Source organism: Carcharhinus amblyrhynchos, chromosome 3 (assembly GCF_965287045.1).
Source record: "Carcharhinus amblyrhynchos chromosome 3, sCarAmb.v2.hapA, whole genome shotgun sequence".
Taxonomy (NCBI): domain Eukaryota; kingdom Metazoa; phylum Chordata; class Chondrichthyes; order Carcharhiniformes; family Carcharhinidae; genus Carcharhinus; species Carcharhinus amblyrhynchos.
The window spans coordinates 47,542,820-47,570,161 of NC_137326.1; the positions used below are offsets into that span (position 1 = coordinate 47,542,820).

The window sequence follows — 27,342 nt, forward strand, 5'->3', positions numbered from 1 at the left end:
CAAGTTTGTGGCCTGTGACTTTTTTGTTATCTTGAAAATGTTAACAAATATGAATGCCTCCCAAATGATGCTTTGAATCAAAAGACCAATATCATGAGGAAAGACCCAAATTTCTGCCTCTACTTTCTCAGGAGACTAAGGAAATTTGACATGTCCACTACAATTCTCACCAACTTCTACAGATGCACCAGAGCAAGCATTCTTTCTGTTTGTATCACAGCTTGGTGTGGATCTGCCCAAGACCACAACAAACTACAAAGGGTCATGAATGAAGCCCAGTCCATCACTCAAACTAGTCTCCCATCCATTGACACTGTCTACACTTCCCGTTGTCTTGGAAAAGCAGCTAGCATAATCAAGGATCCCATGTTCCCCGGACATACTCTTTTCCACCTTCTTCCATTGGGAAAAAGATACAAGGGATTCAATACATCCCAGCTAGCTCAAAGACAATTCCTTCCCTGCCGCCATCAGATTTTTGAATGGACCTACGTTGCATTATTGGCCTTGGAGGGAGTGCAGAGGAGGTTCACTCGGCTGATGCCGGAGATGAGGGGGTTGGACTATGAAGAGTGATTAAATAGACTGGGTCTGTACTTGTTGGAGTTTAGAAGGCTGAGGGGAGATCTTATAGAGACGTATAAGATAATGAAGGGGATGGATAGGGTAGAGGTAGAGAGATTCTTCCTGCTTAGAAAGGATAGCAGGACTAGAGGACACAGCCTCAAGATAAGGCGGGGGGGGCAATTTAGATCAGAGTTGAGGAGGAACTTCTTCACTCAAAGGGTGGTGAATCTCTGGAACTCTCTGCCCGTTGAAGTGGTGGAGGCTACATCGCTTAATATATTTAAGACACGGTAGATAGGTTTTTGACAGACAAGGGAATTAAGGGTTATGGGGAGAAAGCGGGAAAGTGGAACTGATCCACTTCAGATCAGCCATGATCTTATTGAATGGCAGGGCAGGCTCGAAGGGCTAGATGGCCTATTCCTGCTCCTATTTCTTATGTTCTTATTAAGTTGATCCTTCTCTACACTCTAGCTATGTCTGTAACATTACATTCTGCATTCTCTCATTTCCTCCTCCATGAACAGCATGCTTTGTCTGTATAGCATGCAAGAAACAATACTTTTCACTGTATATTAATACATGACAATAATAAATCAAATCAAATCAAAATTTCTGAGCCAATGTGACAAATACATTGGCAGTGTCGGACGTCAGGTGAGGCAAATGTATTCCATAACAATGCCAATAGATAACGGAAGTTTCATGATAACATCAAGTTTTCATGGGTATCATGTTTTTAACAGCAAGGCAGCTATGTCCTGTAAATGGAAGATAATTTAAGCAACATTCCACATTCATTTAAGCACTAAGTTCAATAATATGATTACAGGCAGAATTCCAAAGAAGGGGTTTACCGACATGCAGCAACTGATCAGCAGTTTTCAATTTATTTTCTGGATACATTCAAAGGTACTTATCTCCAGGTTGAGAGCACTTTCAGAAGTCCCTCACTAATACTCTGGAACTGTGAGGAGATAAGTAAGTGGTGCCGATGTGTGAAAGGACTCTCAACATGCAGTGTTGTGATAATTTTAGTTTATAAATTGACCCCAAGAACTTTGCTGAAAGGTATCATGGGAACTGGATGTTCTGTGGTTGAGAGTGTCCTTCAATAATTCTGTTGCTCATGAGGATCTGAAAATGGAAGCGAATTAACAAAGGGTGGAATAGTTTATGAAGCAGAAAGCATATGAACGAGAAATGACTACAGAATTTCAGTACACTGCTTTCAAACTGGAGTGGAAGTAAGTCATTTGTGCTCCTGAGGGACTGCCAAAGAAGATATCTACCTTGAAAATGACTAGAATTAAATGGCAGTTCAGATACCACAGCGGCCCTTTAGTAACTTTTGTTCTTTTAAATTTTAACTTGGATTAATTGAACACTGGCATCAAAATTTTGCTTGATAGCCCAGTTTTCCCTCTGAGTATAAATGCTACTTTAGTCTCCAAAAGGGTGATCATGGCATATGTGCAGACTTTTGGTGCTGAGTCAGGCCAGATGCCACTTTGATGAAGGCATGAAGGACCACTGGAAATAAGCAGAATAAGGCATTTTGTGACATTAATCAATGTGTATTGCCGATTTGATGCCAATGCTGCCATTTTGAAGCTCAACACTCCAGTTTACGCCTCTCTTAATTATGCTTACGTTCAATCACAGAAAAGCACCAGTAGTGCTATTTAAAAAGGTCTTTAACTTCTTATAGATCTGCTGCTGATTGACTTCCTATGGCTTTTACTATGATTGTACAAATGTTCGTGTTGTTTGAATTTGCTGAAGTGTTATGGTGGTATGATGTGGCGCACGCAATCGGACTCTGTAAAGGATCCTGTACAAACCACTTGTTCACAGAGATCGCTACTGTAGTTTGCATCCCCTTGGACTACAGCATGACAGGGAAAATAAGCAGAGGTGGCACCCTGTCAGAGGAGGGAGCAGACAGATGGAGGAAAGGATTTATAGCAGGAGACCATATCCCCCAGGGTGTTCAAGGAATAATCTGCCTGCCTGAACCTATGTGGAGACACAGCGTGTTAGAGGCTTCCACTTCACTAACAACATTCTCACTGAAATGTGCCTGCAACTGGGGCTTTAATTACAGTCTCACAGTAGACAAAGTCAGCATTGCCAGTAGGTGCGGTGACCATGGCCATAAGCTTCAATGTATCTCAATCCTTCCAGGCTGTATCGAGCAATGTTTGCAACAGTGTTCTGTCCACAATTGTCTAAGGGAGGCCATGGAGTATCTGAACTCCCCAAAAAAAACTGAATATGTTTCATTCTGACCTGCCTGAGAGAAGCAGGTGGAATAAGTCCATAATTTTATGAGGTTTGCAGGCTCTCTCACAGTGCAGTGTGCCACTGACTGTATGCATAATATTTTACAAGGAACCATTGGCAGAATTTTACCTTCTCACTCATCCCAAAATTGTAATAGCGCACTCAAGGTCAATGTGTCCGCCTCTCACCTGCTTTGATTCCGGTGGTGGGGGGGCAGTAAAATTCCGGCCCATGTGTCAATTCCCAAATGCGCTGTGACTGAAAAGAATTCCATTACCTGAGTGTCCAACTGGTGTGTGACCATAAACAGTGTAACCTGCCTGTTATCTTGGCAGCATTTGGGATGCCTTCATGCTGCAGCAGTCTGCTGTACCATTTACATTTGAGACACCATCAGAAACCAGACGATGTCTCCTGTGTGACAAGGGTTATCCTTTGATGGCACAGCTCAGGGCTTCAGTGTGAAAACTACGCACTCACAAGCAGCAGGGAGATAACAAAATCTATATAGCCACTCTCTCTGAAGCCCAGGATTAATAAGATTTTAATACTGCTTTCCATTGTGTCTACATTTTCGCTGTTGAAATAAATTTTAATTACATTATCATTGTCTCTGTTCTTTCCTTTTTCCCCCTCTTATAACCTTAAAAACATTAACCTATCACTATCACGATTTACTAACAGCCCTCAATTTGCTTTACTGTTTTCATGTCTAGTCATTATGTACAAAATGAACATTTGCATTGCTGCTTGGTTTTTCAATAAATGAAGAAAAAAGATCCCCAGAAGTGACATTCTCCTTGTTCAAGAAAGGAAAGCCTCATTGAAAAGTATAGAGTGAAGAAGTATTCTTCCAGCAACTATCCTGCTGCATTGTGCTAAAAATCTTATAGTTCTTTTTAAAAAAAATTGTTCATGTGACGCAGGTGTCGCTGGCTAGACCAGCATTTATTGCCCACCCCGAGTGTCCTCAAGGAGGTGGTGGCGAGTTGCCTTCTTGAAATGCTGCAGTCCACGAAGGGTAGGTACACCCGGAGTGCTGTTGGGATATTCCAGGATTTTGACCCAGCGACAGTAAAGAATGTATAAACTATATGAGAGAATGCCAAAATACAGATGTGAATTCAAGTTCAAAATTCAAGAACACTTATTTGAAGTGAACAATTTCCTTTGAGGGCAATCCTAACATATATGCCAAGGAAAGAGGCCATGTGTTGCTACAACAAGGCATCTAAAAGCATCTGCCTTTGGACCCCAAACAATTATTTTCATTGCAACCTTCAGTTTATAAAGGCTCAAAGAAAGAGAGAGATAAGTGTTAAATGTTTATAAAATATCTACAAACAAGTTGCCTTTTACGATCTCAATAATGAATCAAAAGCATTCAAATGCTGAAATGGAAAGTAAGCAATCTATGGAGCAGCTTTAATAATTGGGGTGATAATCAAGTTGTATTTCAAGATTAAGGAGAAAGGCCAAGGATCTCATTGGATCAGGATGAAGCAATATATGAATCTACTGGTATCTCTTTAGTAGAGTTGTAAGGAATGTGAAATTGGAATTGAATTTTAATGTGGTGAATTGCTCTGTTTTTATGCAAATAAAAAAGATTTTGCAATCTCCAGTGGTCTGGAGATTGTGTGAAGGAGATTTTCAGGATCAATGGATGGTGTGGAAATGTATCAATCCTTTTAAGAATGAAATATCTTTTTCAGGCTGCTTAATTCTGCAGAGCATTGATGTGCCAATCTTCTGTTATAGAGAGAGACATAACAGTTTGTCTGCAAATTCCACCAATGAGTTTGAAATCTCATCTGGCTCAGCTCAGAAGATTACTGAATGGAAGTAATGTGATTCACCAGAGGCAGAGGAATAGTCTACTAATAGCATTCTCACTTGCCTCCTTTAAAAAAAAGATTTCAGCCAAGACCTACAAGTATGTTGCTCTCTACTCTTTCAATTGAGATCTAGCTAACAAAAGTGTGAGACCTGAGAAAAAAGCCAAACTACAAAATGTAATTTTTTTCTAATATATACCATCATGTTATTATAATCACTAATTTTACATTATGAATTCTCAACACCCTTGATCTTTTTAATGTCCATCCTTCCATGATCTTTGGCATTCTATCTTCACTCTCATAAATTTTGTGAGTCCTATTGCAGAGACATGGTTAGTTTGCTGATGGAGCAGACAATTTGATGAAGGGTCTCCTGATTTGTGGACCCTCTTTTTCCCCATCTTTCATTCAATAACGAAAAATTGGTTGAAAGGAAGCATTGTGTCCACAATAATTACCTCAACAATATACATCTGTACTCCTGGATAAAGAGTAGAGCTCCAGTCAACTTCCAACACAAAATGAAACATCTTTCACTTTCTAGCAACATAAACTAATTATATAAATGACTACTATTTTACCTTGTTGCTGCTGCATTGGTCCGATTGGAGATCATCATATATTATACATCATCATATTATACAGAGCTGGTAAAGAAACTTCAATATTACAATGCACTGCTGCTGAGGAATGGGACTAAGGGACTCGTGCTAACAGCTTGCACAGACATGATGCACTGACGGGTCTTCTAAGCTGTTAACGTTCAAGAATTCTATAATAGCCAAATTTGTGTTTGAATGTAGTGTTGGAGATTTTCAAAAACACTTGTAAATTCCACACAGTCGTGAAAAGAAGCCAAGTTTCTTACCTCCCATGAAATTTTCATATTGTCAATGTTTGTTCCTTCTCCTCTTACATTTTTTGGATTCTTCTCTGGAACTAAACAAAGCAAAAACAATGAACTGATTAACTGAAAACTCAATATATTAGAAAATCATTTCCATTTTTCACAGGTTTGTTTAATCCTTGCACAAATTTCACACAAATTAATCACTTAAGATCAAGCATAAACTTTCTCACAGACATGAGAATCATCAATGTAAAGGTAATCTAACTACCTAGTACATGAAAGTGAACAATTTAAGCTGTTCAATATCAATCTTGTATGTAGTAAATTCTTCAAACACAATTGTAAAAATTCCAAATTTTAATTTTAATTTTTTTCTATTTTCCCTGTCTTTTCAGTTCTTCATCACATATGTATTTTCCTCTTTTTTCGTACCTTTCTGTATGTGATTTGACTCTATTTCACATTATTTCGTTTTCTGTTATTTTGTTACTTCTTAATTCTTAAGCCTTTTTGCATAAGGAAATACACTGTTGGCCCCACCTTGCACTACAGGCAAAAGTTGCCTTTTTGAAGCAATAAACTGCAAGAAGTGGGAAACCGGAATTAAAAACAGAAAATGCTGGAGATACTCAGCAGATCTGACAGTGTCTATGGAGAGAGAAACAGTGTTAACCTTTCAGGTCATAACCTTTCATCCGGACTGGGAAAATTATGATAGCTTTTTTGAGGTAAAATGGGGGAGAGTTAAGAACAAAAGGGAATGCCCTGTGATAGGAAGACAAGAGATATTAAATCACAAAAATGTTGATCAGAAAGAGTGAAAGGGAGTAGTGATGGGACAAGTAACAAAACAAAAGATAGCTCCAGAGGCTATGTGAATGGCAGAATTATGAACAACTATCTTCTGAAAACAAAAATAGAAGTACAAAGACTGAAATATGTTCAGGATCATAGAATCCCTACAGGGCAGAAGGAGGTCATTCAGTCCATTGAGCTTGCACTAATCACAATCCCACCCAGGCCCTATCCCTTAACCCCACATATTTACCCTGCTAACCCTCTGATTCTAGGGTCAATTTAGCATGGCAATCAACCTAACTCGCACATCTTTGGACTGTGGGAGGAAACCGGAGCACATGGAGTAAACCCACGCAGACACAGGGAGAATGTGCAAACTCCACACAGACAGTGCCCCGAGACAAACAAAATGGGGGAGCAGTGATCAGAGTCTGAAATTCCTGAACTCAATATTGAGTGCAACTGGCTATGAAGTGCTTAAACTTAAGGTGAGGTGCTATTCCTCAAGCTTGCATTGAGCTTCATTGGAACATGGCAGTGGGCTGAGGGCAGAGATGTCAGCATGAGAACAAAGTGGAGAATTAAAATGGCAGACTGTTGGAAGTTCAAGACATTGCTTAACGACTTATCAGATATGTTCTGCAAAGCAGTCACCCAACCTGTGGTCTGTCTACTAAATGTAGAAGAGACCACTTTGTGATTAGCAAATGCAGTCGACTAAATTGATGGGCGTACATATAAATGGCTGCTTCACCTGGAAACAGCGCTTGATGTCTTGCTGAGGGATGTTGCCCTTTTATCTCCTCTCATTTCACCATCCAAACAAGCACTTCTACTCAGGCAAAGCAGCCATTTTGAATCAAAGGTGATTGTGGTACTATAAGTTTCTCACTTTGCAGAAGTAGATGATTGTTCCATTGCATTAAAACCAAGAACTTTTGGATTATCCATGCTTGACCCCCATCTTAAATAAATTTAATCACCTCATTTTCGATCAGATATAGGCCAGAATTCTCCAGCCATTCATGCCCTGTTGCCACTGCCAGAGATGACAAAGAATTTGGCACTCAGCCAACTCTCAGTTCACTGCAGCAGGACGGAAGAATCCTGCTGGCGTGAACAGCCAGAGAATCCTGTCCCTTAATTTTGAAGTACAGGTAGAAAACAGATCACATTCTGAGCCTGACCTGGTGTGAATATATTACATGTGCAGAACTGATAACATTGGAGAAATGTTTGAAATTCAGTCCATCAAAACAAATGGGAGTATTTTTAGCAGATATTCTTCAAAATAGTTTAGATTTTTAAACTAAAACAAACACTCTCACTTTGAATAGGTGAATTGGATTGAAAAATTGCAAATGTCCACTCCCTTATTTAAGAAGGGAAAGAGAAAAAAAGCCATGTTACTATGGACCCATCAGATTTCTAAAATTAATTTACAGGATGTAGGCATCGCTGGCTAGACAAGTGCTTATTGCACATCACCAGGTGCTCTTTAATTGATTTGATTTAATTTATTATTGTTACATGTATTAACTTACAGTAAAATGTACAGTTTCTTGTGTGCTATACAGACAAAACATACTGTTCATAAAGAAGGAAATGAGAGAGTGCAGAATGCAGTGTTACAGTCATAGCTAGGGTGTAGAGAAAGATCAACTAAATGCAAGGTAAGCCCATTCAAAAGTCTGACAGCAGCAGGGAAGAAGCTGTTCTTGAGATGGTTAGTGTGTGACCTCAGACTTTTGCATCTTTTTCCCAACTGAAGAAGGTGGAAGAGAGAATGTCCAGAGTACACGGGGTCCTTAATTATGCTGGCAAATTTGCCAAGGCAGTGGGAAGTATAGACAGACTCAATGGATGGGAGGCTGGGCAGAGCAGTCTTGGGCAAAGCAGGAGCCATACCAAGCTGTGATACAACTGGAAAGAATGCTTTCTATGGCACATCTGTAACAGTTGCTGAGAGTCATTGCTGACATGCCAAATTTCTTTATCTTCTGAGAAAGCAGAGGCATTGGCGGGCTTTCTCAACTATAGTGTCAGCCCGGGGGACCAAGACAGGTTGAAGCTCTCGACCCTTCCACTTCGTCCCCATTGATGTAGACAAGGGCATGCTCTCCTTTACGCTTTTAGAAGTCGATGAAAATCCTCCTCCTTTCTGGACTAGCCATATAAATACTGTGGCTACATTTATATGGCTAGTCCAGTTCAGTTTTTGATCAATGGTAACCTCCAGGATATTGATAGTGGGAGATTCAGCCATGATAATCCTACTGAATTTCAAGGTATGATGATTAGCTCCTCTCTTGTTGGAAATGGTCATTGCCCAGCAGTAGTGTGGTTTAAATATTACATGCTACTTGTTACCCCGAGCCTAGATTTGTCCAAGTGTTGCTGCATTTGAACATGGATGCAGTAGGTGATGAATCACGAATGGTGCTGAAAATTGCAAATCATCTGCGAATGTCTCACTTCTGACCTTATGATAGAAGAAAGGCCATTGATGAAACAGTTGAAGATGGTTGGGTTTAAGACACTACACTGAACAATTCCTGCAGTGATATCCTGGAGCTGAGATGATTGACCCCCAACTACCACCACCATCATCCACGTCCTGTTTCTTGTGTCCATGACATATCTGGGCAATTTTCCACATTGCTGGGTAGATGTCAGTGTTATAAATGTATTGGAACAGCTTGGCTAGAGACATGGCAAGTTCTAGACTATTGCTAGAATATTGTCAGAATATCGCCTTTACAGTATCTAGTGCCTTCAGCCATTTTTGATAGTGAAGTGAATCAAATTGGCTGAAGACATGTGTGGGATCCTCTGCATGATTTGCCCAGTCAAAAAACTTCATGTTAAGGTATTTCTGCCTAAAGTAACTAATTGTGCTATGCTTTAAACTCACTTAAGCTGATTTGGCCACATCAGTTTGGAATTCTGAGTCCAGCCTTGAAACTTAGTTTCATTCTTTGAAAGTACAATGCAAGGTAAACAGAAACTTACATGGCCACAGAGGCAAATTGTTGATGCAGTTGGAGACTGCTTGTATTCAACTCTTTAATAACACAGGATAAGTATTCAGTTATACTGTCGACTCAGATCGATATTTAGTTAGTTTGATCCAGACTATGTTTTGAGTTTTTGGCCAGCACAATTCTGGCTGGCTTTTGCTTTTTTTCTCCCTCTCTTAAGTTATCCTTATTTCACTTTCTGTAAAACACTTAAATAAAGGAGTATTTACTTGGAACCAGTCATGCTCAAGTTTACTCTGAAGAAGTAAACAGAACCTACAACATGCCACTGAGGAGGCTGGGGACCTTTGGAGGGAGCCAAGATGTATTATCCACTGAGCACTTCTGGCTGAAGATTGCTATGAGTGCTTCAGCCTCATCTTTTGCACAGATGTGCTGGGCTCCTCTATCACCGAGGATGGGGATATTTATGGAGCCTCCTCCTCAGTAAGTTGTTTAATTGTCCAACTCTGTGGCTGGATGTGACAGGACTTGGATCTGATTCATTGTCTGTCTATCACTTGCTGCTCATGCTGTTGGGCATGCAAATAGTCCTGTGCTGTGGTTTCACCAGGTTGATGTCTCATTCCTGGCTATGCCTAGTGTAGGTACTGGCATGCCCCATTGAACTCTTATTTGAACCAGGATTGTTCCTTTGGATTCATTGTAATGTTAGAATCTGGCCATGAGGTACAGATTGAAGTTGAATACAATTCTGTGACTGCTAATGGCCACAGTGCTTCAAGGATGCTCAGAATTGAGTTAATAGATCTGTTCAAAGTCTACCCTATTTAGAATGGCAACACAACATGATGGATGGTATCCTCAATGTGAAGACTGGACTTCATTTCCACAAGAACTGTGCAGTGATCACTCCTACCAATACTGTCATGGATAGGTGCATCTGTGGTAGGCAGGTTTGTGAGGATTTGAGCAAGTATGTCTTTCCCCCTTGTTGGCTCCCTCACTACCTGCCACAGACCCAGTGTAGCAGCTGTGTCCTTTACGACTCTGCCAGCTTGGTCCATGGTGGTACTGCCAAATCACTCTTGGTAATGGACATTTAAGTCCCCCATCCAGAGTACATTCGGTGGCCTTGTCACCCTCAGTGCTTCCTCCAAGTAGTGTACAACATGGAGCAGTGCTGATTCATCAGCTGAGGGGGCGATATGTGCCTGTTAAACCTAAGACCTGGGGGAACTCAACTTATTTTCATTGTCAATGGTGGACTTAATGCATCTGTGACAAAAATGAAGCATGTTTATCTGTTCTAATTTATTGATTGGTTTTGATATTTTGTTTACAGAACACACAAGAAGATCTCTTTATTGTCAAGTTTAAGAATACATATTTTGAAAAGACAGGCTATAATCAACGAATACTTAGCTGATTTATGATTTTTACTGAATAGTAGAGTGGCTATTATGTTAATTGCCTAATTGTCTAAGCATTCTATTTCAGAACTTCTGAACCATGTGTATTTCAGGCTGGCTCCAATGGTCCAACATTGCCTATGATTGAATGCCATAAAATGGTTGCCAATATATTGAGTTATAAATACTTTAGTTTGTTCATTTTTTTTGACGTGTCTTCACAGAATTTTGAAACAATTCTCTGAAATCCTCTGACACAGATAAAAGCATCAAACATCTTAGGCAAAAGTTTTGATTGACAGCCATGTCTGCACCTATGAGCAGGTGCAGAGTGATTGCCTGACAACAGATCTTTGATGTAGTGAGAAGCTCCAATTGGGGATTATCTGTAGTCGCTGAGCCCAGTTGGTGGGTTTACAGTTTATAGCTAGCACAAAGGCTGGGCTGGTTTGATTCATTGAAAGTGTTCTGTCTTGAATGCAATGTGCAACAATTTTTAGAGATCCAGTTATCTTGAAATATAACTCAGATAAAACACTGTTGTTGTTCTTGAACCTTGTGAAATACAAATAAATGTATAAACAACTCAACAATGTTTTTCATATAGAGGGCTGCTCATTCAACTATTCCAAGTGAAGTGACATGTTAGCTTTTGAGTGCGATTGACCTGGTAAAAATGAGGAAAACTGCAAAACAGTGAGTGACGTATTCTGATAATCTGGCGATCAATAGCAAGTGTTTCTTAAGCCTGTGATTTTTTGTTATATTTAACAAGAAATTGGTTAGAAAGCTATGCATTCTGATTCACAGGGGACATGATGATCACTTACAGGAGTACCCTGTGACTGTAAACCTGAGTAAAATATCTTGCATATAGAGTCCAAAAATCTCACAAGATGGTCTGCATGAGAAATTTAGAAAAGGGAACTCAGATGGGAAGCAGGAAAGGTTATTTCATCACTGGAAAAAACTTAAAACAACGTATCATAGCGTCAGACTATAAAATCAATCAATCTGATTTCCAAAATTCTAAAAAAAATACTACCCACAAAGAATTGTGAGAAAGTGGAATGTTCTTAAACAAATGATGGTTGAACCAATTGAGATTCCTAAAAAGAAACACGATATTTGTGTGGGAATTAAAGATCTGAAGAAAGGGCTAAGAATTACAATTCAAATGCTACGACCCTCTTTGGGGACAAAACCTGTGGGCTCCATGACTTACGCCTGTTCTTATGCTTCTAATAGTTCATGCTTTTAGGTATGAATGCTCTGGTAAAATAATTAATTAATCAACAGGAAATATTACTGCCACTGGTTGGCCAGATGATCTCAGGTCATTGCTGATTTATTCTACTGCACATTTGATCACAAACTATGCTGCTCAAAGAACAGCCATCAACTTGAAACGAGGGCCAGGGTGGGACCCGTTGGGGTCAGGGTAAAAATCATCTATTCTGGCCTCTAGACAGGACCAGAAAATGCTGGCCAAGATATTTTTGGTGCTTTTAAAATAACAAATTGCAATTTTATCAAGACATTTTGGGAAGCATGAAAATTTGCCAAACACTTCAATAAAAAGCAATTCAGCACCGATGCAATTTTAGTTTTAAAAAATCCTGGGGAATGGATAGAAAGGAACACTGAAGGATACCCAAATCTAATTGTAAGTTACAAATCAACCTCTGTAGCAGCTTGCGAACAAACAAGTGGTGTAAACAGTGCAAAACAACATCATTTACCATGGTTTCTCTCTTTGGTCAATTTTCTGCTCATCAAGGTAAAGGAACATTTTCCATTCTAGACACGCAGTGAGGGCAATCAAGTATTTTTAGGTCAAGGGCAATAAGGTTAGCAGTGAAGTAATGAGTTGATTGGCCAATTAAATATTCAATTATTGTAAGAATAACAGAACATCCATCAATCAATTGATAATTGATCTAGTTTTTTTTATCTCTCCTCAATTACTCCTTTCTCCCAGATATAGCCTCCGAAAGATGGAACCATTTCCCCAACTGCTGAACTGGAATACGGTTTCCTAACCTGTTTCCTTAGCCTGTGTATGGTAATTATCTTGCTGGATTTAGCTCATAAATTTATTTAACACTGGGGGTTGTTTGGGAAAAGGGATGTCTCAGATTTCAGACAACGTAATTAGTTGGGGACCAAGGGAAAGGTACATGTAAACTTATATGTGTATAATTATCAGTGTACTAGGTATCATAGTCCTTCCTGTCATGTGTGACTTTTGTTTTCCTTTTTATGTTTAGAAATATTCTTTTTTAATTGTTCACACAATGACTCGACTGTTTCTCACTGGGTTGTATATCGTTCCTCAAATTATACCAAGAAGAAACATACACTACTAATAACTGGGGTTCAAAGTTACGGGGGGGCATGGTGGCACAGTGCATTGCTGCCTCACTGTGCTAGGAACCCTGGTTCGATTCCGGCCTTGGATGTGCAGCATTTGCAGGTTCTCCCTGTGTGGGTTTTCTCTGGGTGCTCCAAGTTTTCCAAAAATCCAAAGAGGTGTAGATTAGATGGATTAGCCATGGTAAATGCTAGGGTTATGGAGATAGGGTGAAGAGGAGTGTGAGCGTGGGGTACTCTTTCAGAGAGTCGGTGCAGGCTTCATGGGCCGAATGGCCACTTTCTGCATTATAGGGATTCTATGGTTACCCTTCTGGGTTCTGGGACTCCCTTGCATGCAATATCAGCAAGGTTCATAACACTGAACCAATTATTGTTAATGTTATTCTTACTATCAAGAGTCTTTTTTTCAAAAAAAAAGCCTTATTTTAATAGGAAAGGAATACTTGTAATTTTTACTTACGTACCTGCTGATATTGTTGTGAGCTTTTTCGAAGGCACACTGGGATGACCTTTGCCTACTTCATTCACTGCTGATATACGAAACTGGTAAGTCACATACGGCGAGAGTTGCAATATAACTGAAGTTGTATTCCCATCAACTTTTGTCTTTTCATGCCATCTTTCAGGTTCAAATGTTGTTTCCTCCACGATAAAATCTATATAAAATTGAAGTTGTTTCTGGTGTTATTAATTTCATAAAACAAGCTGGAAAATTCAGTACTTTTCTGTTGTCAGGAGATGCAAATTAATAATCTGTTGTTTGAATTTTATTTTTGATGATGTTTATGAATATGATGCAGCAATTAATTTACTGAACAGCAGATGTTGAAACTTATGCCAAAAACCTTTGACTGCATCTGCGGATGGTATTCTCCCAGGCCGGTGCAATGAATGGGGTTTTGGCTGAACGCCAAATTCTCCATTCCTGCTGGCAGCAGAGCAGGTACGGACAAGATTGGTGGATGATCCTGCCTGTAATCTTCCCTAGGTATGTGCTACACAGAATTTCTCAGAAATTTTGGAATTTGAGACTTCATATTCAATGGAATTGTGGTTTCTTTGTCTTGCATAAATAGAAGTTTAAAATAGTTTAATTTTCAAAAATATACACATCTGCAGCATTTTCATCAAATACAAAGGATATATCGAAACATCACAGATGTAAAACAAATATGTTTTAAAGTTCAAAGGGACTGTTTAAAATTTTATTAGTGTCACAAGTAGGCTTGCATTAACACTGCAATGAAGTTACTGTGAAAATCCCTTCATCATCACACTCCGGTGCGTGTTTGGTTACACTGAGGGAGAATTTAGCATGGCCAATGCACCTATCCAGAATGATGTGGGCATGCCGGCGTTGGACTGGCGTAAACACAGTAAAAAGTCTGACAACACCAGGTTTTAGTCCAACCTATTTATTTGATAATATACTCACAAGCTTTCGAGGGGACTGCCCTCGAAAGCTTGTGAGTATATTATCAAATAAATAGGTTGGACTAAAACCTGGTGTTGTCAGACTTTTTACTGTGTTTACCCTATCCAGAATGTCATTCAGACTGTGGGAGGAAACTGGAGCACCCAGAGGAAACACATGCAGACACCAGGAGAACGTGCAGACTCCACACAGGCAGTGACTCAAGCTGGGAATCAAACCCGGATCCCTGGCACTGTGAGGCTAACCGCCGTGCCACCCTTTTGTTTTTCTTTGAGATGAAAATATTTGTTCCATGAAAAAATAGATTTAACTGGCTCTGATGTTATATGATTATTGAAGTGTTGTTTGGCATAGTTTTCTTTTCTGGATGGAAATCTGTCTATAAGTTCTGATGGAAACAGAATACCATTGGTGAACACAGTACATTTTCTCCCTTCTACTTGCAATTCTAGTTTAATTTATAGAACAGATTAGATGTCAGGCAAAACTCTGTCCAACAATCTAACTCAAAAGAGGATCTTTGGAAAGCAAATACATGAATTTATGTAATGCTTTTCATGACCATTTGACAAAGCGCTTGCAGCTGGTGAAGTACTTTTAAAATGTAATAACTTTTGTAACGTAGGAAGTGAACAGCCAATTTTGTCCACTGCAAACAATAATGTCCAAAGACCAGTCATTTGTTTTTTTTTGTGTGATGTTGACTGAAGGATAAATATTGGCCAGAACACCAGAGATAACTCCTTTGCTCTTCTTCAAAATAGTGCCATTGGATTTTTTGCTTCAGTAAAACCAGTTACAAGAGGTCTCAATTTAATGCCTCATCTGAAATACAGCACCACCAACACTGCAGCACAGCCTCAGCACTGCATTGGAGTGTCAGCTTTGAATTTTGTGCTCAAGCTCTGGAGTGAGGCTTGAACCTGGAACCTTATAACCCTGTAATAATAATGCTACCAGCTGAGCTGCCACTGACCCTTTGCTTAAAATTCCTTCTATCTATTCAAACCTTTTTGTTTGCTCCTTTATTTTGACCAATTTGGTGCCCAGTTAAAAGAATTGCTGTGTTTTGTGTTACTTTCCATTCAAATTTCTACCACACACTACCATAAGAGCTATCCAAATCAGAGAATCTATGTTGTTTTATCTGTGATGACAATCAAATCCAACTTTTCAATTATTGACCATTTTCCTTCTTTGAGAACCACTTTGAAAAAAAAAGGAAGAAAGAATTACATATGAAATATTCAACATTACTTACCAGTTATGGGACTATTGTGGTCATCTCCAGGCTGCCAGTCTAATCTAATGTTCTGGTTATTCAGGACACTTAATTCCAAATCTTTTGGTGGTCCTGGAACATCTAACAGAAACACACCATTTTGAAGTGTTATTTCATTCCACAAATGCACACCATATTCAATAAGCTGCAAGGCATTGAACGTGTTTTACCCAAAGATAAATTAAGATTGACACAAGCCATTGCAAGCTAGTAATGAAACCTTCCAAAAATTTCCATTAATAACAAAGAAACAACAATAGCAGCATAACAAAAATCAACCCTTCTATATGTTTGGTCGCTACATGCAGTTTGTATCTAAGGTGTTACTGTATCATGCTGTATTGTAATTTACAAAAATCAATGCAATGCCATGTGCTGGAATGGATTGTCCAGTTTCACAAACAACCAATAGCTAACAACAAAGAATTTGAAGAAAATTAGTCAATATAATTTTCTTCCTTAACTGTCACAAAACCATAATTTAACATTCCTGTACAAGAAATATATTCAATATATATTATGTATTATATATAATATATTATTATATATTATGTATTATATATAGGATTGTTGCTTTTATTTTTGTGCAACAATCCTATAATTATTTGTGGAAAATTGAAAATAGTTAGCAGGGTAACATTGTTGAAGTTGAATTAATCCTTCAACATCTAACAAAATACTTTTTTGCTTGTTCACAAAATTCATGCATAAACACTTGATTGTTTTTTGTTTTTCCATACTACATAATGCTACTTTTACCTTTGAAACATTGCTAAAAATTTCTTTTCTCAAGGTAGTAACAACAGTTTTTGGAACAAGAAAATGCCTTTAGGTCCCCAAAATTTCTATTGTAACCTTGATGCAGCTTTCCTGTAATTTTCATTCTTTTGCCCTCCAGTGTCATTCCACTAGTCTTTTTTTTCACTTGTCCATTAGTATTTGGTGATCACTGTACATGAATGCCTAAATCGCTGCTCCTCTAAATTCCAATCTTCTCTCATTCTAAGGTGCTCTGATCCATCTTCCTTAGATGTATAATGAATTGGCTTTGCAGGTTCGCCCACTAAATTCCATCTACCACAACTTTGCACACTCATTTCATCTAATTATTCCCTGATTAATAGTTTTCTGCTTCATCTCTGCCCATGACAGTCCAGCTAAGCAGAGTAAAATGACACATGAAAAATCAGGCAGTCAAGTCCACAGTTCATCATATGGGGTATCAGCATCATTGTTAAATAGCATATAAATACTGGTTACAAGGAATGATATTCCTCAGAGAAATTCTTCCCCGAATGTAAAAATGCTGTGATTTTGTAATTTGATACAATGTGTGCATCAACACAGCAGCAGTATAACACAAGGGTAACAAACATGCTTTTGAAGTGAGGTTTTGTAGGGAATTGATAAACTTATGTTGCAATCTTTTTATGTAATGAGAAAGCAACACTTCCTTCAAACATTAAACTTTCACTGCTTGAGAGTCAGCTTTGTGTGTTGACCTTTCTGATTGATGTTAAAGCAGTGCGGCCCAGTAATTATTTATAACCAGCTGTGGTGGAGACCTCTCAGTCTGCATCAATGGCTTTGCTCTAAATCAAGAGTGCTTTTATATCTGTTCTTGGCATATAATTTAAATTGTTGAATAAAGAATATACAATTGCCAGTTCCTCTGAAGCTTCATTAAATATTACAAGTTTTAGTGCATAATTTACATTGTATAGATAAAAGCACCTAAAATAGAAAAGAGAAAATGAAGAACTGTTTATAATACAATTTGGGTACATTTCTCTCATGCAGTATTGCTGTTCTACTCTCCTGCACATTTGCAATCCTTCAGCATTTCATTCTAATTTCACATATGACCTTTTTGAAACATATATGTGTTGAGTTACTTGATCTAAATCAGAGTGCCTTTAGGAATAAATTTACTTTAGTACCCTGGGTGAGTGAACAGAAAATTGGCCAGAATTCCTGTTCCATGTTGCTACTGGGTGACCCCTGCTGGAATTCGCATGCACAAATGTTGGGTGAGAATAGCATGATTCATGGTTCTGATGTTTCCTGCAGTTGAACAGTCTGCCAATAGTTATTGCTAATATCACTATTGATTTCATGAGCACAGTGACTCTTTGGGTAAATGTGAGCTCGTCCATTTTGGGTAAATGTGAAATCATCCATTTTGGTAGGGATAACAGCAAAATGGACTATTATTTAAATGGTAAAAAATTGCAGCATGCTGCTGTGCAGATGGACCTGGAGGTCCTTGTGTAGGAATCTCAAGGAGTTGGTTTGCAGGTGCAGCAGGTAATTAAGGAGGCAAATGGAATTTTGTCCTTACTACTAGAGCGATGAAGTTTAAAAACAGCGAGGTTATGTTGCAGCTGTTTAAGGTGCTGGTGAGACCACACCTGGAGTACTGTGTACAGTTTTGGTCTCCTTACTTGAGAAAGGATATACTGGCACTGGAGGGGGTGCAGAGGAGATTCCGGAGTTGAGAGGATTGGCTTATGAGGAGAGGCTGAGTAGACGGGGGATATACTCATTGGAATTCAGAAGAATGAGGGGAGATCTTATAGAAAGATATAAGATTATGAAGGGAATAGATAAGATAGAAGCAGGGAAGCTGTTTCCAATGGGGGATGAAACTAGAAATAGGGGGCATAGCTCAAAATAAGGGGAAGCAGATTTAGGATTGAGTTGAGGAGAAACTTCTTCACACAAAGAGTTGTGAATCTATGGAATTGCCTGCCCAGTGAAGCAGTTGAGGCTACCTCATTGAATGTTTTTAAAGCAAGGATAGATAAATTTTTGAACAGTAAAGGAATTAAGGGTTATGGTAAATGAGTGGGTAAGTGGAGCTGGGTCCACAAAAATGATCAGCCGTGATCTTATTGAATGGCGGAGCAGGCTTAAAGGGCCAGATGGCCCACTCCTGCTCCTAATTCTTCTGTTCTTATGTGACTCTGCTCCATAAAACCTTTCAGGAAAGGTAGAAAGTAGGCAAGTGAAGTAAATTCGACTTAGAATATCAAAAACATGTCTGACAGAATTTTTTCAAAAGAAATAACTTTGGGCACAATCTTTCCAAAAAAAATTCCAAGGATACAATCTTATTGGTTCACTGCATCAGTCGAATGGAAGACTTTTGCCCCTGCATGGAATTTTCCCAACCCTGACATTAAGGAAAGATTGCAGTGCCGATCCAAAAAACAGTGTGGAGCACTCCAGTTTTCAGACGTCTATGACACTGTGGATGTGATCTTATGAACATATCCCACCAGGGGGGTCCTGATGTGCATGGGGGAGGGGGGTTCCCAATGTTCATGGTGGGTGGGTAGAGGCAAGAGATCTCCCAGTACATTAGGAGATGTGGGCACCTGTGCAATAGCCCCCTAAGCTGAGCAGCCAGCTTTCCAGACAACCTGAGTCCCCCCACCTCCTCCTCCCCATTGATGAGGATTGCATCCTGGCACTTTTTTTTTGCACTAAGTGTCATAAGATTATATTTCAAACTTCCATTTTCTGGCTCGGTAGGCACTCAGAAATTTTGTTGTAAAATTCTGCCCCTAGAATTATTTTAGGAAGAACATTCCCCATTGAATTGGATCCTGGCTGACCATCTACCTCAATACCATTTCCCACATATCCCCATATCCACTGATATCATTTCGTCTTCAGAAAGCTATCGATTTCTGATTTAAACATGCTCAAAGATTGAGCTTCCACAGCCCTCTAGGGTAGAAAATTCCAAAGATTCATAGCTAGGGGAAACATCCTGTCTATGTCTACCCTGCCATGCTCTGGAAGAATTTTATAAGTTTCAATGAGACCATCTCTCACTCTTCAAAACTTTAGAGAATCCAGGGCCAGTTTCCTCAATCTCTGCTCATACAACAATCCCTGGGGTTAGACTGGTGAATCTCTGTTGCATTCCCTCTATGGCAAGCGTATCCTTCCTTGGGTAAGGAAATCAAAACTGTACACAACAATCCAATCGCAGTATCACCAAGGTTCTTTACATTTGCAGCAAGGCGTCTTTATTCCTGTACTCAAATCCACTTGAAGGTCAACGTACAGTTTGCTTTCCTAACTGCTGGCTGCATCTGTACACTGATTTTTTGTGACTGATGAAGAAGGACATCCAGGTCCCTATGGGCATCATGATTTCCCAATCTCTCGGCATTTAAGAAATAATCTGCCTTTTTCTTCTACTATAGATAACTTCACACTTATTTACACTGTATTCCATCTGTCATGTTCTTGCCCATTCACTCAGCCTATCCAAGTACCCTTGAAGTCTCCTTGCATCCTCCTCACAACTTACATTCTTAACTAGTTCAGTGTAACTAGAATATTTGGAAGTATTACACTTGGCCCCCAAATCCAAATTATTTATATTGATTGTGATCAGCTATGGCTCCTTGTGGAACCCCACTACCACAGCCTGCCATACTAAGAATAACCCAATGATCCTATTCTGTATTTTTTGCCTGTTAGCCAATTTTTAATCCATACCAGTATGTTATCCCCAATCCCATATGCTCCATTGTTGTTTACTAAACTCCTGTGTGGGACCTTATCAAAAGCCTTCTGAAAATCCAAATACACCAAATACACTGGTTCTCCTATCTGTACTACAAATAACATCCTCAAGAATAACTCTAACAGGCTTGTCAAACATGAATTCACTTTCAAAAATCCATGTTGATATTACCCAATCATATCATTATTTTCTAAGTGACTAATTATCACCTCCTTCCTGATACTTCTAATATCCTTTATAATATTTTTCCTACCACTGATGTCAAAGTAATAGCTTTGTTGTGTTCTGTTTTCTCTCTCCCTCCCTTCTTATGTAATGGGGAATACTTGCTACTTTCCAGTCTGCAGAAACTTTCCCAGAATCAATGGAATTTGGAATGAAAACCACCAATGTATTCACTATATGGCCACCTTTGTCAACACTCTAGCACGTGGCTCATCAGGTCCATGGGATTTATTAACCTTCAATCCAATTAATTTTTTGAGTACTACCCCTTTACAAATATTAATTTCTTTCAGCTCCTCATTTTCACAAGCCTCTTGGCTCTTTCATACTTCTGGAAAATTTTGTCATCTTCCTCTGTGGAGGCAGAGACAAAGTCATTGTTTCGATTTCTCTACCGTTTTCCTGTTCTCCATTATAAATTCTCTTGTCTCCACCTGTAACAGATTCTGATTTGTCCTTGCTTATCTTTTCAACTACCTAAAGAAGCTTTAACAGTTTATGTTTCTGTTTCTTGCAAGGTTGCATTCATATTCTCTTTTCCCTTTCTTTATCTGTTTATTTGTCCTCCTTTGCTGGATTCTGAATTGCTCCTAATCCTCAGGCTTACTACTCTTCCTGACAATCGTTTAAGCCACTTTCTTTGACCTATTGCAAATGTTAACTTCTTTTGTTAGCCACTGTTGATTCACTTTTCATGTTAGGTTTTTGTGTTTAGAAATATATATATTTTTATAATGATCTAAAGACACCAATCACTCACAAGGGAACATATCCTGATTCATTTATTGATAGGCATACAGAACAGATGTACATGGGTATAAAGCTTGAAGACATCAGCAGCAGAGCTGTATGTACTGCATTCTGCACACGGGCCAAAATTAAACTGAGACCAGATCACATGATACACTTTACCCTCTAGCGATGCAATGCTGCTATTACCTTAAGGCATATTACACTACTCCCCCAACATCATTTCCCCCCAAACATAAAGGACATAACACTTCTTTAAATATGAGCCACTACTTGTCTACCATCATTTTTTTGGCGTATTTTCCCAATCCACTATACCTTCACAGTTTCCTTCATCAAGATTAAAGGCTCTAGTTTCAGAATTAACTATATAACTTCCAAATTAATGTAAAATTCTGTCATATTATGGTCCCTAGATCTGAAAAGCTCCTTTACAGCAAGGTTATTTATAAAAGCCCCTTCTCATTAAGTAATACTCTTTAACAGGTTCTCCAACATACTCCTCAAGAAACCCATCTCATACATTCAGCAGGAAGTTAGCCTCAGAAGTTTTAGTACTAATTAAGTTTACCCAGTCTATATGTATTTTGAAGTCATCCATTATACCCATGTTACATGCAGTTCTAATTTCCTGCTTTGTACTGTGCCCAACACTGCAGTTTAGAGACCCATAAATGACTCTTACCAATGTTTGCTGCCTTTTGCTGTTTCTTAGCTCCACCCAAACTGATTCCACATCTTGATCCTTCGATCTAAGATCCCCTCTCACTAATGTATTGATATTGTCAGCACCAATATTTACAGCAGTACACCACCTCCTTTTACTTTTTTTCCTACCCTTCTAAATGACAAATATCCTTGAATATTCAGTTCCCAGTGTGTGTCATCCTTGAACCATGTCTCTGTAATGGCAAATAAAATATACATATTTCCTTCTGTTGTGCCTTCAAATCATTTACCTTGTTGCAAATGCTGCGAGAATTCAGATGGAGTGCCCTTAACATTGTCTTTTTAATATTATTCCTGATTCTGATCCTATTTGATGCTTTCTTTCACAGGGTCTGCCATCTAATTTTGCTCGTGATTTTTCTACATGTTACCAGTTTTGCTTCTCTCCATTCTGAGCACTCCCTCAGATTCCCATCCCCCTGTCAATCTAGTTTGAATCCTCCCCAACAGCGCTAGTAAATCTCCCTGTAAAGCTGTTAGTCCCGGTTCTGCGGGATTGAAATCTGTCCATCATGTACAGATCCCACCTGCCCAAGGGCTGGTCCAAATGCTTCAGAAATCTGACGCCCTACTTCCAACACCAATTCTCCAGCAAGTGTTCAATCGCTCAATCCTCCTCTACTTATGCTCTTTAACAACCGCGATAATCCTGAGATTTTTAAAGTCCCATTTTTAATTCCTTTGCTAATTGGTTCTAAATCCTAATTGGTTTTAGGACCTCATCCCTTTTCCTACCGATCTTGTTAGTACCAATACGGAGCACATGACTATTCACTTCCCCCAACAAGAATGCCCTGCAGCCATTCTCTATTATTCTTGAACATGGTACCAGGGAGGCAAGATACAATCCTGCAGTCATATCTGCAGCCACAGAAATGCCTGTCTGTTCTCCTAATTTACAAATGCTATCACTTTCTGACACACAGGTAACCCTGGCATTACGTCTGCCTTGAATATTTCCCCATTCGCGTCAGCTGCCACAATGAAACTGGTTGAATGGCTGCCCAGCTTTAGTCACTGCTGCTGTTTCAGCATCTTCTGCTAAGAGTTGAGAGGAGCTTAAGAGCAAAATAATATGGAAGCTGGAGAACAGAAAATGTTGGAAAGCTCAGCAGGTTCCAGAAGCTGCCAGACCTGCTGAGTTATCCCGTCATTTTGCTTTCATGTGGAGCAGAATAGTCTAATCACCAATGTTGGTTTGATGTAGCTGATTAACATCACACATCTGAAATGGACCTAGAGGATTGTGGCAGACAAAATTATGTAAAACAAAAGGGTGTTTAGCAGGTGCCAACTGATATTTAAGAAACAAGTTTGAAACACGTTTATTTGACATTATTTATCAATCAGATTACTTCTGGCTACTTTGTCTTTCATAACCGCAACATCCTTCAGGTATTGGTAACAAATTGAAACTTGGAGCAGCGAGCTCAGAATCAGGTCGTTAATTGAAAGCACAAATTCTTTTTGAACTTGGAGATTTGGAGAGCGGAGTCAAATTATTAACACCTGATGTTCTTTAAAACAATTTGGAGCATGCAGTTCTGTTGGGATTTGGGAAAAGCAAGGATGACTGGTGTCACTTTTTAATCAAGGTCTGGGGTAATGTAGCCTAATATGAAGAGGGAACAATGGAAGCTAACTAGAAGAAAAAAAAAATCAGACCAATACTCTTACATCCCAGTTTCCACTAGTGTTCCATTTTAAGGAATACCGAGATTAGTTTGGAGTAGTATTCTCATTTCCCCATTTTTACTTTATTTTCCTACTGTGTGCTGGCAAACAGTCACGATAGAAGACAGAACTACTGTGCCATCACTGGTAGCAGATCTGGGTAACAAGGCAGAATATTAGGGATACCAATGCTGAGAGGATACAATTACAGTGTAACAATTAGTCTCTACCCTAATGTTCAGCATTGGGATTCCCGTTACATCATTGGCAAGGTCAATTGGAATAGGAAATCCCATCAGCATAAACCCATGTTTTGGGTGCCCCGAGGGATTTCCCACTCCCACAAGTGTGAACCGCCCCTTCTCCACCCCAAATATGGGACCAGAAAATACCCCCATGTCTAATTTCATAGTTGCTGCTTTTTAAAGATGGCAACCCAATCTCTGTGGAGCTGGTTTAAGCAGCACTACCAGGCCGTTCCTTACCAGTGTGATGATGCAAACACCACCCGCTGATTTTTTTTCTCTGAGGCTCGGGATCTGGAGTGAAAACTAGACTGTGCAGCTGGAGAGCTACGTTCCAGTTTTCAGTCAGAGCCTAACACTTTGAAAAAGAAATGGGTGAATTCAGCCCTAAGTTGCTGCAGAGCAGGTTGCATCAGAGTGCACCTACCCCACTAGTTGTGGCATCCGCCCCTTAACCATTTTTTCCATGACCCTAAAAATACAGCAGATGAAATTGCCAACAGCCTCCATACCATTCATCCTGCCCATTGTGTCACCACTGCCAAAAAAAAAGATAATTTTTTGCCTATAGGAATTCTTAAAGGAGTAAAATTGACAAATAGGATGACAAAAACTTTATAACAATTAGCCAATTGACATATACAGTGGACAGATATAGGACTTCTACAACATTGCAGATACATTTGAATTTGGCCACTTTTCCTGAACAGATTACAAGTTTCCAATTAAAGGTGTGTGTGTTTTTGGACATCGGGCTGCTCCACTTGTACTTCTGGAGGACATCGCTGATGCTTGAAGCTAAAATGGCCATCCCATTTTCAATGACCTGGGTCATTAATGATTTCAGTTAATATTCTCTCAGACACAGGGTGAAATTTTCTCCAGTATTGGTCAAGGCCGACATTCATAGAATTCCCACAGCATAGGAGGCCATTCAGCCCATCAAGTCTGCACCAACTCTCCGAAAGAGCATCTTACCCAAGTCCTATCCCAGTAACTCCATGTATTTACCCCACTAATCTCTGTAACCTACACATCCTGGGACACAGAGGGGCAGTTTAGCAAAGCCAATCCACCTGATCTGCGCATCTGTGGAGTTGGGCAGGAAAAGCAGTGTTGAGGCCATGCACCGAAGGCAATGATTGTTTTTCCACCATGTGTTCTGGGACTTTGACGAGAAAGAAAGCACGCAGGCAAAGCCATGTTATTTCGCAGCTGGTGGCATCTGATTCACCTTGTCATCAACTCACTGATTCAGGTGCCCTCTTTAAAGGCTGCCCCAGCGCACAGCGCGAAACATTCTTCAGCCACATACACCCTCTAACATCATTCTGGCATCGAATTGGCATCCCCCCAAGCACTATCCTGGAATTGCCCTGGCATTATCTTGACAATCCCTGCATCACCTCTAAATGCTGTGCTAACTTTTGAACTCCCCTGGGAGTACTACTTTCTGAGACCTGTCAGGCTTCATGCCATCAGGCTGCCACGTACACATTATGGGGGTACAAACCTACTGTATGGCCCTGTTAATGAGATGCCAATTTATTACAATGAGGTTCCCGAAGTTCAACAGTGGGAAACATGGTCCACCACTGATAGGGGGAGGGAGAGATCACTTCCTGATTTTATACTGATATGAATTAGGACTTTGGCCTTCTCATGATATTTGTCTCCTAATCTCCGCCAACTGGAACAGGGGCAGAAAATCCCAGTCACAGTCTCTTTTGCAGTTTCCATCTTCCATATTGAAGTGGTGTTCTCCTTGATTTCACTGGTTCAGAGAGGGTTTCTTGGTTGGTGATATGAAAATGAGAGTGAGCTAAAATATGAACCACAACTTCATTTCGGAAAACTAGCACCATTTCAAAACAATTTGGCCCTGATTGCCATTGTGCCCAAAGGCAAAACTCTACACCAAGATGCTTCCTCTCACTCCCACCATAAGTAAAATGTATAAAAAAAATTATTTTGCTGTCTAGTCTATCAATGTGGGACCAGCCAGCCTCCCTATCTGCTGACTTGACTGGAACCTCCACACCCTGTCCTAACCCCAGCAACCTTGCAGAACCCTCTCCTCACTGACCCAGCACCCTCCAACTCAGCCCAACCCTACCCTCCTTGACCCAATCCCCACCAAGATAAAAGCAAAATGCTGCAGATTCTGTAATCAACAACAAAAACAGAAAACCCCCATGTTACATATGTGTACATGTAGCCTAATGGCATGAAGCCTGACAGGTCTCCAGTACAGAAGAAATTTGGTACAGCTAAATAGACAAGGAGTGACAATCCAACACAGACTGTCACTCCCACTTATGGCCCCTTATTGCTCAGTGCAGCAGAACTAGAGCTGCTGTAGGCTACTGTTGCCAGCTAGCTCTGATTATTGCTTTTCTTTCAATCTTAGACTGTGAGCATTGTTGACAAGGTCTTATTATGCATTACTGAATAGGCACAGTATTGACTGAGAGGGAGTTCCAGGATTTTGACATAGCAACAGTGAAGGAATGGTGATATCATTCCAAGTCAGGATTATGTGTAGCCTAGAGGGGAAGTTGTAGGAGACAGTTTTCTCATGCGTCTGCTGTTCTGATTCTTCTAGGTGGCAAACAGGTTACAGGTTTGGAAGGTACTTTTTTTTTGATAGTTACATATTTATTTGCAACAATTAAATGGAAGGATTAACAGTAAGATTTCTGGTAACAGGTATGGACACCAGGTCCACCATATTTCATAGTCTTACAACAGGGTGGATCAACAACTAGCAAGATCCTGTCATACTGTATAGGATATAATTAATCTCTTTCTTGGAGGCTTCATCTTCATATTTCTGGTAGTATGGCATCAATGCCTTAGAAATGGATTGACGGTTGGCATAAACTTGAGGCAAATGACCACCGCCTTTTACAGAAACCCTAATATTGACTCCAGCTAGTCTTTCCTTGCCAACAGAAGTGGTTCCAACAGTTCGTACTGTAAGGTTCTTGGCTCAGTCTGTTCCAGAGGCCTTCCATTTACTTTGATAAGGCCATTTCTTCTTTGACAGTGGGCCACAGCCTAAAAACCTAGACCGATTGCAAAGAACTTTTTGCGGGCATCTTCCTATTCTGACCAAGCGGAGCCGGTAATGTTGAAGGAGCCTCGATGCATTGTTGCAGTGCGTGGTTAGACAGAACACAATGGTCACTGTGTCACACTGGTTGACACAGTAAATATTTAACCTGGCAGACTGCATTGTCCTGCATGGGATTGGAAGGGTTAAAAAGTTTTAGCTAAAAAATGCTCTTTAGCAAAATAAACTACCAAACAGGGAAAAGGCAGAACTGATGAGTAACAGATGCA

At 39.7% G+C, this 27,342-nt stretch overlaps 1 protein-coding gene and 1 pseudogene across 8 annotated transcripts in view; both read right to left on the minus strand.

Moving 5' to 3' along the window:
- chl1b (cell adhesion molecule L1-like b) overlaps positions 1-27,342 on the minus strand; it is a 742,190-nt gene that overhangs the window by 221,214 nt on the left and 493,634 nt on the right. For all 8 annotated transcript variants that reach the window (XM_080183774.1, XM_080183743.1, XM_080183751.1 and 5 more), the window contains 3 exons: positions 15,808-15,909; positions 13,576-13,767; positions 5,563-5,633 (listed from right to left, as the gene is read on the minus strand). In XM_080183774.1, coding sequence (XP_080039900.1) covers positions 5,563-5,633; positions 13,576-13,767; positions 15,808-15,909 — 365 coding nt within the window. The remainder of the gene's footprint in view (positions 1-5,562; positions 5,634-13,575; positions 13,768-15,807; positions 15,910-27,342) is intronic.
- Positions 26,682-27,098, minus strand: LOC145341586 (small ribosomal subunit protein uS9 pseudogene; annotated as a pseudogene).